The 13311-nt window shown below is 43.2% G+C and overlaps 1 protein-coding gene, 1 long non-coding RNA gene and 1 pseudogene across 2 annotated transcripts in view; 2 read left to right on the forward strand and 1 right to left on the reverse strand.

Moving 5' to 3' along the window:
* Positions 1-579: 579 nt before the first annotated feature.
* Positions 580-3590, reverse strand: LOC136624533 (uncharacterized). Its single transcript, XR_010792323.1, has 4 exons — positions 3416-3590; positions 1232-1377; positions 908-1006; positions 580-820 (listed from the first exon to the last, which is right to left on the reverse strand). It is a non-coding gene; the product is annotated as an uncharacterized lncRNA (long non-coding RNA).
* Positions 3591-6006: 2416 nt separating this feature from the next.
* Positions 6007-13311, forward strand: part of LOC136624365 (zinc finger protein 83-like) — a 179900-nt pseudogene continuing 172595 nt past the window's right edge.
* LOC136626716 (zinc finger protein 27-like) overlaps positions 12120-13311 on the forward strand; it is a 659137-nt gene continuing 657945 nt past the window's right edge. Inside the window, exons 1-2 of the mRNA XM_066601724.1 lie at positions 12120-12590; positions 12718-12820. Of these exons, the coding sequence (XP_066457821.1) occupies positions 12132-12590; positions 12718-12820 (562 nt within the window). The 5' untranslated portion in view covers positions 12120-12131. The remainder of the gene's footprint in view (positions 12591-12717; positions 12821-13311) is intronic.

The raw sequence follows: 13311 nt of genomic DNA on the forward strand, positions 1-13311 counted from the left end.
ACGATCATAACAGTCTGTTCAGAAAGCCACATAGTACTGATTACATTTTGGGTCCCATTTGTGCATACTAACATAACATTAGGGCCACAATGGGTACATTTCTGAAAACAATACAAACAGGGGTATCCATTTTGGGGTGTCAGTGCACATGAAAATGAGGATTTTTGGTGGAAAAAAATTTAGAATAGCACATTAGCCGAAATAAAGCCTTATTATAATTTTTTTTATCATAATTGCATTAATTCCTGAAAATGTGGGATCTAAATACTCCTGACACCACTCAGTGAACACATTAAGGGGTGTACTTTGTAAAATAGGGCCATTTTAGGGGGTATGTATTCTGACACCCACGAGCCTTTGCAATCTTGGCTCGGTGGAGGAAAAAGGATTTAGCAAAATGAGGAAAAATGAGGTTCAACTTGAATGTCTCCAAAATGGTTCCAAACAAAAGATGTTTTTGCAAATGTGCGTCTAGAATAAAGTGAACAGATGGAAATATATGTTGGCAAAGATTTGTAGAGTATGCTTGCACATATGAGATATAACATTTGCAAATGTTAAAAAATTACAATGTCTTCAAAACTGTCAATATTCTTAATTTTAATTAATATTCCCAACTTCTAACTGCCCATTTTTACCACTTAAACGAAGTACAACAAGGCACAGAAAAAACAATGTAAGAATCACTTCGATTTGCAAACATGCCCATCTTGAAAGCGTCCTACTGAGCCAACATCTAGGACCGTCAGTCTCTCTGCTGCTTCAACAATGATTGTGAGCAAACGCAGTGTGGTAATCCTGAAATAACTTATCAGCTCACCTGTAAAGAAGAAGGAAAAAAGTTTGCAAGAAAATAAATAAAAGCTTAGTCTATCCAAAAATACCACAAAAAAAAAAGGTGAGTCACCGGCAAAAAGCAGTCCATAAAACGAAGGGTTTCAAGATTGCTGAACGTCGAGGGTCTCTTCACTGTCCGCCAGCCTTCCCATTCTCAAGGACGTCAGATCTGCAGGAAATAACGAAAAATCAGCAGGTTAACAGTCACATCACACCAGTATTACTGATCCCTAGATCCGCTCCACCCACTTACATTGACCACTACTCCCCCAACCTGGTCAGAAGAATCATATATTATATATACACGTACACACGAAAACCTGCAAATATGCGCAAAATAAGCATGTATGAGCAGATGCACGCAATGAAAATTTTAGCAGATGCAGCAGCTTACCTCGACGAGTTATGTCAGCTTGTGTGCAAGCGAAGCGAAATTCTTCTCAAAACGCGTCCAAACGTCAGGATCATCTCCACACGTAAGTTTGCAAAAAAAGGCGCACAAATCTCGGGTGGCCGCGTCTCCCCACGTAGCGCACAAATCTGCAAAAAAAGATAGGTTGCGTCAGGTGGCGTCGCGCAAATCTCAGGTGACGTACTCACCACACGTAGCGCACAGCGCATTAATCTCAGGTAGGTACCACACGTAGCACACAGCGCATTAATCTCAGGTAGGTACTCACCACACAGCGCATTAATCTCAGGTAGGTACTCACCACACGTAGCGCACAGCGCATAAATCTCAGGTAGGTACTCACCACACGTAGCGCACAGCGCATTAATCTCAGGTAGGTACTCACCACACAGCGCATTAATCTCAGGTAGGTACTCACCACACAGCGCATTAATCTCAGGTAGGTACTCACCACACGTAGCGTACAGCGCATTAATCTCAGGTAGGTACTCACCACACAGCGCATTAATCTCAGGTAGGTACTCACCACACAGCGCATTAATCTCAGGTAGGTACTCACCACACAGCGCATTAATCTCAGGTAGGTACTCACCACACAGCGCATTAATCTCAGGTAGGTACTCAGCACACAGCGCATTAATCTCAGGTAGGTACTCAGCACACAGCGCATTAATCTCAGGTAGGTACTCAGCACACAGCGCATTAATCTCAGGTAGGTACTCAGCACACAGCGCATTAATCTCAGGTAGGTACTCAGCACACAGCGCATTAATCTCAGGTAGGTACTCAGCACACAGCGCATTAATCTCAGGTAGGTACTCACCACACAGCGCATTAATCTCAGGTAGGTACTCAGCACACAGCGCATTAATCTCAGGTAGGTACTCAGCACACAGCGCATTAATCTCAGGTAGGTACTCACCACACAGCGCATTAATCTCAGGTAGGTACTCACCACACGTAGCGCACAGCGCATTAATCTCAGGTAGGTACTCACCACACGTAGCGCACAGCGCATTAATCTCAGGTAGGTACTCACCACACAGCGCATTAATCTCAGGTAGGTACTCACCACACGTAGCGCACAGCGCATAAATCTCAGGTAGGTACTCACCACACAGCGCATTAATCTCAGGTAGGTACTCACCACACAGCGCATTAATCTCAGGTAGGTACTCACCACACAGCGCATTAATCTCAGGTAGGTACTCACCACACAGCGCATTAATCTCAGGTAGGTACTCACCACACAGCACATTAATCTCAGGTAGGTACTCACCACACGTAGCGCACAGCGCATTAATCTCAGGTAGGTACTCACCACACAGCGCATTAATCTCAGGTAGGTACTCACCACACAGCACATTAATCTCAGGTAGGTACTCACCACACGTAGCGCACAGCGCATTAATCTCAGGTAGGTACTCACCACACAGCGCATTAATCTCAGGTAGGTACTCAGCACACAGCAGCACACAGCGCATTAATCTCAGGTAGGTACTCACCACACAGCGCATTAATCTCAGGTAGGTACTCACCACACGTAGCGCACAGCGCATAAATCTCAGGTAGGTACTCAGCACACAGCGCATTAATCTCAGGTAGGTACTCACCACACAGCGCATTAATCTCAGGTAGGTACTCACCACACAGCGCATAAATCTCAGGTAGGTACTCACCACACAGCGCATAAATCTCAGGTAGGTACTCACCACACAGCACATTAATCTCAGGTAGGTACTCACCACACGTAGCGCACAGCGCATTAATCTCAGGTAGGTACTCACCACACAGCGCATTAATCTCAGGTAGGTACTCACCACACATAGCAGCACAGCGCATTAATCTCAGGTAGGTACTCACCACACAGCGCATTAATCTCAGGTAGGTACTCACCACACAGCGCATTAATCTCAGGTAGGTACTCACCACACAGCACATTAATCTCAGGTAGGTACTCACCACACGTAGCGCACAGCGCATTAATCTCAGGTAGGTACTCACCACACATAGCAGCACAGCGCATTAATCTCAGGTAGGTACTCACCACACAGCGCATTAATCTCAGGTAGGTACTCACCACACGTAGCAGCACAGCGCATTAATCTCAGGTAGGTACTCACCACACGTAGCAGCACAGCGCATTAATCTCAGGTAGGTACTCACCACACAGCGCAGAAATCTTCCTCTCCCACGTTGAAAGTAGTATAAAAGGCTCCAACCATCAGCTTCCTCTGTAGGCTCGGAATTCGCGGGCAAATTCAAGTACCGGTGACGTCACCGGTCACGTGGGCGCGGGCACAGCTCTCATCGTGCACGGCAGCTGAACTGTACTGCTCGTGCACAATGGGAGGTCACATGGTGCTGATTCCAGCCACCTCATTGGCTGGAATCGGCAGCAGGAATAACCGCAGTGTAAACTACTAATATGCGTCCGGCTGCAGGTGGAGGTATGTGGGGTCACCAGCACTGGGGGACAGATTTATGGAAGCCCAGAAAAATCGCTCGTGTAAAATCATGGGCTCTTGTCACGCATCTCGCAACACACAGAAATCGTACTGATGTGCTGTTTGTAGCATTTAGCGGGAAGCGCTGGACACGTTTTGGCCGCCCGATCCTTCTTCAGCGGCCGGACTCCTACAAATCACTGGGGAAGAAATAGCAGATAACATGTTGTATCTTCATAGCGTCATAAATCCCCCTGGTTAACCCCTTCCTGCTCGGGGGCTTATATGTACACACTGGGTGATGTCCTCATCCAGCTGGCCTCCCGTTGCAGCAGCAGGGATCGGTGAGAACATCAATGCCAGCAGTTAAACGCTTGCATGATGCAATGAATGTTGATCGCAGCATGGAAAAGGCTCACAGAGAGAGAACCATGTAGACGCAGAGGGCGAGTGGGTTGCCATGGCATATGGATGCCAGTCAATGGCCCCGGGTCTGCAATCAGTAGGATAAGCTATGATGCACTGCAGTACAGAAGTATAGCCATGTATTATCAGAGCGAGTATGTTCATGTTCGCTCCAGGGACATAAATATATATGTATGAATATTAGTTTTATTATCAAACCCTGCGGTAAAAATCCCATTATTTACCCAGTTCTTGTGTTTATCATCTTAGGGTACACGCACACCGACGCTTTTTATCCTTTTTCAGATCAAAAAATCAATGCAAAAATCGGGTAACAAAACCACCCTTACATCTGATTGGGGGGAATTCACAGAAACTTGTTTGTTTATTCAGATGAATAGTCCAAGTAAAAAAATAAATGTCAGCATGTCCCGTTCTTGTCCGAATCTCAGCTGAGAACAGTACCGGTCACTGTGTGGTGTCCCGCACATCGGATGCACATGGATGGGATGGCCAAGTGCCGAGGATCTCGGTGCAACGTTGTAAACATCTGTGCGCATGTACCCTTAGGCCGCACTTACATCGGCGCGTGCAAAACTGATCCAGTAAACTCAGACCAATACTGAACTCACCGACCTGCACATCAGATTTTCACCTGTGTGAATATAGCATGTTATTCAGATATTAATAGTAAAACATTCACAATGCCTCATATAAACATCACACAGCACGCCAGTGGGCGGCAACTTTGTTTTTAGATCCATAGAAAATAATGAGCCATACCGGGCCACAATTAGCTGCGATCTCTCTATCTGAAGCTCTTAGTCCGAGAGAAAAATCACGTAAAATAATGGCTCTTTTCAAGTGTGATTTCTGTTCATTTCGTAACTCACAGAAATCGTACTGAAAATCGCCCGTGTGAATACACCCTTATTTATAGCTGTCTTTGAATCTCCTATAATCCAGAGATTTGGGGTGGCTTACATTGTCTCGTCTTCTCTCCATTCAGGATCCTCAGCTGATATCTTCTATATCAGATAATATTCCTGATTGACCCGACAAGGATGGAGAGGAACCGGGACAAGATGGCGGAGAGTATATTCACCCTCACCCTAGAGATACTCTTCCAGCTTACAGGAGAGGTGAGAGATTCTGGGGATGACGTCACGTTACATCATTCTTAAGTATGTCAGTCTCTGGTCACATCTACGGCAGAGGATTTACTGCCGATTCATCATAAATGCCGGGAAAATAATAGAGCCGGTTGTTCTGGTAGAACGATGGAAACCCAACAGATCTACTATAAGGCAATTGGAGGTTGTTGGGAGTCATTATTGTCTGTCATCTAACAGAACCAAAACTCTGATCATTTTGTTCTTCTGCTCCTGTGACTGAGTAGAACAACGGAGATGATGAACACAGATGTGAGGAGAATCTTAATAACTGTTGGCCATAACTGGAGACATGAAGGACTCCGGGAATGTCTGCAGGGATATTTATGGATGTATCTCCCCATAAACAGGATTACACGGTAGTGAAGAAGACTTCTAGTGATGGCTGTCAGGCCCCAGTGTCTGATGGATGGGGAAGACCCCTGAGCCCAATCACAGGGCCTCCACCTCACCCCCTGATACTGGAGGAGATCAATGAGCAGAAGATCCTAGAACTCATCAACAAGATGATTGAGCTGCTGACTGGAGAGGTGAGAATGCTGGGAATGCTGGGACATTATGCAGTAATGCTATGGCGGTATAACGTGTCTGGGTGATGACGGGATCATTGTGTTGTCAGGTTCCTATAAGGTGTCAGGACGTCACTGTCTATTTCTCCATGGAGGAGTGGGAGTATTTAGAAGGACACAAGGATCTGTACAAGGACGTCATGATGGAGGACCAGCTGCCCCTCCCATCACCAGGTAATAGACAGGACTAAATCCACATGGCCTTTATTATTGGTATGGAGAGAATGAATTCAGTGGCTGTCTGTGTTTTCTGCAGGTAGATCCAGTAAGAGAACAGCAGCGGAGAGATGTCCCCGGCCTCTTCTTCCACAGGATGATCAGGTAGATGGAGAGAAGGTCTCATGAAATCTCGCCTCTGGTCTGTAGGACGGCTGGGAAGGTCTTGTGTTCAGTCTTATTATATGACTGATACTTGTGTAATGAGAAAGCTGGAGATGGCAGGATTACAGCCGACCGCAGACATTAGATCTCCGCATCTTATCACTATTTTCTGGTTCTGGAGACTTCTGGTTGGAATAAAGAAGCAGCAGATTGGAGTTATACAGGAGACCTGCAGCTATTTGGCCCAGATCACTACTGCTGTCATGTCATTCCGGCTCCTCATACTAATTAATGACCTTTTCTGGCCATATAAAACCTTCCACACGACTTCTCCAACTGTGTGATGACTTTTTTTTTTGAATATTCGTTTTTTATTAACTTTTCAAGTAGTTTTAACAGATTTGGAGAGTAAATCGATGAAGAAAGGTATGAAGAACATATCAATACATCATGAACATGTTGTACATAATATACCATAAGTAACACGTATACCAATGTTTACCAGTCTTGTTAATGGAAGAGTCATATTCATAAAAGTAATACACGAAGTTTCTAGTATTGTAGTTATGAAGTATTTCCTTGATAGGTTCTCCTTGGATATACATACTGTACTGAGAACACTTAACAAAACTTTATAACAATTTAACCTGGCATCAATGAATATATAACATTTAGCGACATTTATTTTTGGGGTCTCCACAACTCCCATTGAGCATCAAATTGTTTAGATGAGTTGCTGCGAAGAGCAAGCCATTTTTCGTTTACGTATTGATCTGCCATACGGTTCCTGAACTCTTCTATCCCCGGGGGGTCAGTTTTCCTCCAATGTTTTGCTACTATGGTCTTGGCTGTCATGATTGAGTGTGCCAATAAAGGTCTAATTGGCTTTGGCAACTCTTCAGTACCCACCAGGAGCAATATCAACGGTGCTTCCTTGGGTACTTTGATGTGTATTATGTCCTCTATATGTTTAAGTACCTTATCCCAGTATGGTTTCAACTTGGGACAAAACCAAAAGATATGGGAAAGCGTTCCCCTACCTCCACACTCCCTCCAGCACAGACCATCACCTGTTTTTGATCTACTGTATATCAAGGATGGGGAATAGTACCATCTCATATATATTTTTGTCTGGGTTTCCAGTATACCCAATCCTTTGGTAGATTTGGCGGTTAATGTAAATGCCTTGGACCATGATAGTTCCGAAATCTCTTTCTTTAGTTCCTTCTCCCAACTCAGCATATAAGCTTTTTTTCCTAATGTTGTATTGTTAGTCACTATGTCATAAAAGGATCTTGTATCAGATTTTGTTTTTTTTTTATCTGGTTGGTTCGTTTTGTTTATGAGTAGTGCTGGGAGCTTAATTTTGTGGATAGATGTTTCCTTCAGAAAGGATTGAATTCTAAAGTAGATAAATTTTTCTTTTAGGGGAAGGTCGTATTTGAGCTGTATATCTTGGAATTCTTTAATTTTTTTTGATTCTATAAGGTCATCTATCCATTTTACTCCTCTGGTTGTCCAAGGTCTCATATCTATATCTGGTATATATAGATAGAGTAGCTCTAAGGGTAGTGGGGTTCTTCGCATATTATCTAAAATATTTGCTTTTTCCGAAAGGTCCCTCCATGTATCTATTAAGGCCTGCAGTGTTGCTGGTAATTCGAGTATTTGTATTTTTGCCTTCTTTGGGTGTAGATATTTTTCAACCAAACTTGCATATATTATTGCCTGGCCTGAGACATTCCTCAAGAAGCTTCTTTCCATAGTGGGCCATCCCAAAGTTCTGTCATTGGGCAATAGTTGTTTAGATTGGTTAAGTATAATAGCTTTATGATAAGCAGTTAAATTGGGGACATCCGCTCCTCCATTCCTTCTATGCAACGCGAGTATAGATAGAGTCAGTCGAGGTCTTTTACCACCCCATATAAATATGCTTAATTGTTTCTGCAGTTTATTTAGGGTAGTGCTGGATACATGAATCGGCAAAACCCTGAAATAATATAGAATCAATGGCAAGATTTTCATCTTGTAGGCCATAATTTTCCCAAACCATGTTAGATTTAGCGTATCTAAGTGGTCTAGTTCTTTCTGCGTAGTGTTCAAAAATTTAGTATAATTTACGCTTTCCAGATCTTTAATTTGTGGTGTCAGGGCTATTCCCAAGTAAGGGACACTCCTCTCTTTCCATGCAAAGGGGAATTCCGTGTGGATTTCATCTCTCAATTTTTTTGTTATGTTGATTCCAAGAATAAGTGATTTGTCCACATTCAGTTTGTACATAGATACTTTGCTGAAGTGTTCCAGTATTGCACATGCAGATCTTAGGGACTCTAATGGATGGGTTAGTGTAAGGATTACATCATCTGCAAAAAGTCCCAGTTTATATTGCCTGTGGTTCACCGGAACACCCCTTACATTTGGGTCTGTACGGATCAGCTCCGCCAATGGTTCAATAGCCATCACATACAACAACGGGGACAGCGGACACCCCTGTCTTGTACCGTTAGATATAGACAGAGAGTCTGACAATACTCCATCAACCAAAACTCTAGCAGTTGGAAAAGAGTACAGGGCCCGCACAGCACGTATGGACTTTTCCCCGAATCCAAATTTTTCTAACGTTTTGAATGCATAATCCCAATGGATTCTATCGAAAGCCTTTTCGGCATCTAATGTAAGCATAATAGTGGAAGTTTGCGTTTTCTCAATTGTGTGTAAAAGGTTTAGTATTTTTCTAGTGCTGTCCGAGGCCTGCCTCCCCTGCACGAACCCCATCTGGTCTGAATGTATTATATTTGGGAGAATTTTAAGGATACGCTGGGCAAGCGTCTTGGCGTAGATTTTAATATCCGTGTTTAGAAGGGATATAGGTCTAAAGTTCGCTGGAGAATTTGGTTCCTTCCCTGGTTTAGGCAGGACTACAATTGTTGCTTGTAGCATCTCCTGGGGAAAGTTGCCTAGTTGCATCGCAGAATTAAATACCTTTGTCATGTATGGCATTAACGTTACAGCAAATTGTTTGTAATACTCCGCGGAATAACCATCCGGACCCGGAGCTTTGCTATTTTTAAGTGAATCTAAGGTTTTAGATATTTCAGAAGGTGAAAATGGTTCCTCTAGGAGTTCAGCTTGAGAAGGGTTCAGGGAAGGTAAATTAACCAATTTGAGAAATTTTTGGATAGATAAACTGTTCGGTTGTTCTGTTTGTGTATCATTTTTTAAGTTATATAGCTTGCTATAGTAAGCTGAAAAGGTATTTGCTATTTGTTTTGGATGTGTTAATTTAATTTTGCTATCTTGGTGGCTCCATATATAGGGAATGTTAGCTTTTATAGTTTTCTTTTTTAATAGATTAGCTATGATGCACTAATATTAGCATAAAAAAAGGGGAAAAAAATGAAAACCCCACATATTTGGTATTGACGCGTCCGTAATGATGTGTACAAAAAGTTGAACACACTTTTCATTTTGTACGACAAAAAGCGTAAAAAAAAAAGCTAAAAAACAGAGGCAAAATGCTAATTTTTAGCATTTTGCCTCCCAAAAAGTGCAATAAAAGTGATCAAAAAAGCCGTACATTCACCAAAATGGTACCAATAAAAACTACAGCTGGTCTCGCAAAAAATAAGCCATCATAGAGCTCCATACATAAAAAAAAAAAAAAGTTACAGGACTTTGAATGCAGCTATAGAGAAAAAAAAAAGATTTCCAAAAAAAAGGGGGGTTTTATTGCAAAAAAGTGTAAAAACCTAAAAAAATATAACAATTTTGGTATCGTTGTAACCGTACCGACCCGCAGAAAACATTTTGTGTGTCATTTATGCTGCATAATTAACGCTGTAAGAAAAAGAGAAAAAAAATCTATGGCAGAATTGATGCGTTTTCTCTCCCTGTTATCATAAAAAAAAATTAAAAAAATTTTACGATATTGTCTACGTACCCAAAAGTGGCACCGATAAAAACTACAGCTCGCCTCGCAAAAAACAAGCCCTTATACGGCCGCGTCCACGGAAAAATAAAAAGGTTATGGCTTTTGAAAAATGGAGATGGAAAAATACGAAAAAATCACTTGGTCCTCAACGCCAAAATAGGCCGTGTCATTAAGGGGTTAAAAGCAATCATGACACCAGCGTGTTTTTTTTTTCGCACATGCAAAAACAATCTGCGGGTAAGACCTGTGTGACATTTTGTTACAATCATTATCTATCAAATGAGTCTCCTGCATACATACAATTTCTGCTTTTTGAGATGTTGCTTCTTTCCATGCACATCTTCTTTCGAAGGGCGAGTTCAGGCCGTTGATATTTAATGACAGGAGCTTCACAGCCATAGTGTTGAGGTCCGATGATGATCGTAGAGACGCGAGAGATCCCAGAGCCAGATGATGCCTATAAACATAAAACAGAAAGAACAAACACAGTCCTCCTTGTTCGATGCTCTATTGAGCCGCCACAAATTGTGACTATGTATCATTATAGAGAGGAGGAAAAAATAGGGCAGTTTAACCAAACTGCGGCAAGGTTGGACTTGCATTGTTTCGTGGGGGTGAAAGTCCAGCTACGAAGAGAAGGCACTATTTTTAGTAGTAAAACTTAGTCACCAGAGAGAAAAAAGTGTTCTTTTTGGTGTACAAAAGTGTTATTTGATGGTTTGTTGTCGGGTACTTGAGTCACGTTTAGCTTGCGAGTTGTGTGTTGCTTGAAGGGTTATTCCCCAGGACGTCAGCGTTTCAGCGGCGGATTTGGGGTTTAAGAAGATGTGGTGTCTGCCATCTTTAGTTACTATAATCTTGGTAGGAAAACCCCATTTATAGGGTATGTTTGCATTTCGCAATGCATATGTTATTTCTGCGAAATTTTTCCTTGCTTCCAACGTTGCTTGCGATAAATCAACGAATAGTCGCAGATCTGCGTAAGGTTGCGGAAATGGTTGGATTTTTCTCGCCGCATACATAAGCAGTTCTTTTGTTTTAAAGTAGTGAAGGCGGGCTATTACGTCTCTGGGAATTTCTTCGCCAAGAAATTTCGGACGCGGCAATCTATGTGCTCTATTAATCCTCAGATCTTGGTCTGGCATATTGGGGAGAAGAGCTTGCGTAAAGCGTGTGATATAATTGGCGATCTCTGCATTTGGTATCTTTTCTGGGATGCCTCTTATCTTGACATTATTGCGCCTATTTCTATCCTCTAGGTCTGTTAATTTGAGTTGCAGTTTCGTTACTTTCTCTTCCAACTCATAGTGCGCATCAATTAAAGAGTTATGTGATACAACTATCTCCTCCATTTTTTTCCCGCTTTTTTCAATTTTGCTGTTAATGTCCAGCACTGAGGAGTTAACTTTTGAAGTTAATACGAGAATATCGGCTTGTATGGTATCCCTGAGGGCCATCACTGCTTCCTTAAAGGGGTTGTCCCGAGGCAGCAAGTGGGTCTATACACTTCTGCATGGCCATATTAATGCACTTTGTAATGTACATTGTGCATTAATTATGAGCCATACAGAAGTTATAAAAAGTTTTATACTTACCTGCTCCGTTGCTAGCGTCCTCGTCTCCTTGGTGCCGACTAATTTTCGGCCTCTAATGGCCAAATTAGCCGCGCTTGCGCAGTCCGGGTCTTCTCCTCTTCTCTATGGGGCTCCGTGTAGCTCCGCCCCGTCACGTGCCGATTCCAGCCAATCAGGAGGCTGGAATCGGCAATGGACCGCACAGAAGCCCTGCGGTCCATGGAGACAGAGGATACCGGCGGCCATCTTCAGCAGGTGAGTATGAAGACGCCGGACCGCCGGGATTCAGGTAAGCGCTGTGGGGGTTGTTTTTTTAACCCCTGCATCGGGGTTGTCTCGCGCCGAACGGGGGGGGGGTTTAAAAAAAAACAAAAACCCGTTTCGGCGCGGGACAACCCCTTTAATGTAAATTTCGGTAACAGGTCTGTTTGTAGCAGAGAGATTACTCAAACCTCCTTCATCCATGCTCTCATTAGTACATGACGTATCTCCCTCTAAATCTTCCTCTGCTTGCAGTTTTTGTTTTTGCTTAGCAGGGCTGTTAGTGGGTGAACTACTGTTAAGCTGCAGCGTGGCCGGCGCCATTTTAGATGGAGGGGGTACAGAGACATTTTTGTTTTTATACACTGACCTTGTGCTATCCGACGGTCTGCCACCCTTCTGCGGGTTTTCGCTGGTTGTTACAGCGTTCTGCAGGGCTCCTTCCTCCATATCTCCCTCTGTAGCGGTCCCGCTGCTTTCATTATGCTCCGGACTTGTAGGAGCGGGAGAAGGTGTCTCTCCGGCGGCCATTGTTGGAGCAGAGCCGCGCGCTGTGAAGAAGGACTCCAGCTTCCTCGGGGCTTGCTTAGATGCTCTCCTTCTTGACATCTCCGGTGTCCTGAGGCTTTCACACCGCTTTAAATGTGTTGTGCACCCTCCGGTGAGTGGTTTGAAGTCGCTTTTTAGTGCTTCTACCGAACGGAGCCTAGGAATTAGCTGCCGTTCCGGTGCCTCGTTAAGCCACGCCCCCCAACTGTGTGATGACTTTTACAATATTTATTTCACAGCTGGTGAAACTGGAGGAAGATCCGATCCCAATTGATGCTACAGAGACACATGTGAGGGGGGATCAGCCGTGTAAGGAGGAGGACCCTACAGATGACCCTCCAGGTGAGACTACATGTAGAGAAGAGTCTGTGTTGTCGGGGTTTCAGCTGTATATTCCCTTATTCAGCCAAAGACAATCTTCGCATTGTTTTCATTATTGGCTACTCAAAAAAATTAAGGAAACATTTAACTCACATGAAGTGTAAAACTTTCAGTCTAACATCCACATGGAGACTCCAGGTAGCAGCTTTTTTACCCCTTTAGGACGTGGACCCTTTTTTCTTTTTAGAATTTTCGTTTTTTCCTACCCCCTTAAAAAAATTGTAACGCCTTTATTTGTCCATCGACGTCGCTGTATGAGGGCTTGTTTTTTTGCGGGACGAGTTGTGTTTTTCAATGGTGCTATTTAAAGTTCCATATAATGTACTGAAAAACTTTTAAAAAATTTTAAGTGGGGTGAAATGAAAAAAAAAAAACAAAATTTCGCCATCTTTTAGTGCATCTTGTTTCTACAGTGCACAAATGGTAACAAAAGCGACATGACAACTTTGTTC

This window comes from Eleutherodactylus coqui, chromosome 4 (assembly GCF_035609145.1).
Source record: "Eleutherodactylus coqui strain aEleCoq1 chromosome 4, aEleCoq1.hap1, whole genome shotgun sequence".
NCBI lineage: Eukaryota > Metazoa > Chordata > Amphibia > Anura > Eleutherodactylidae > Eleutherodactylus > Eleutherodactylus coqui.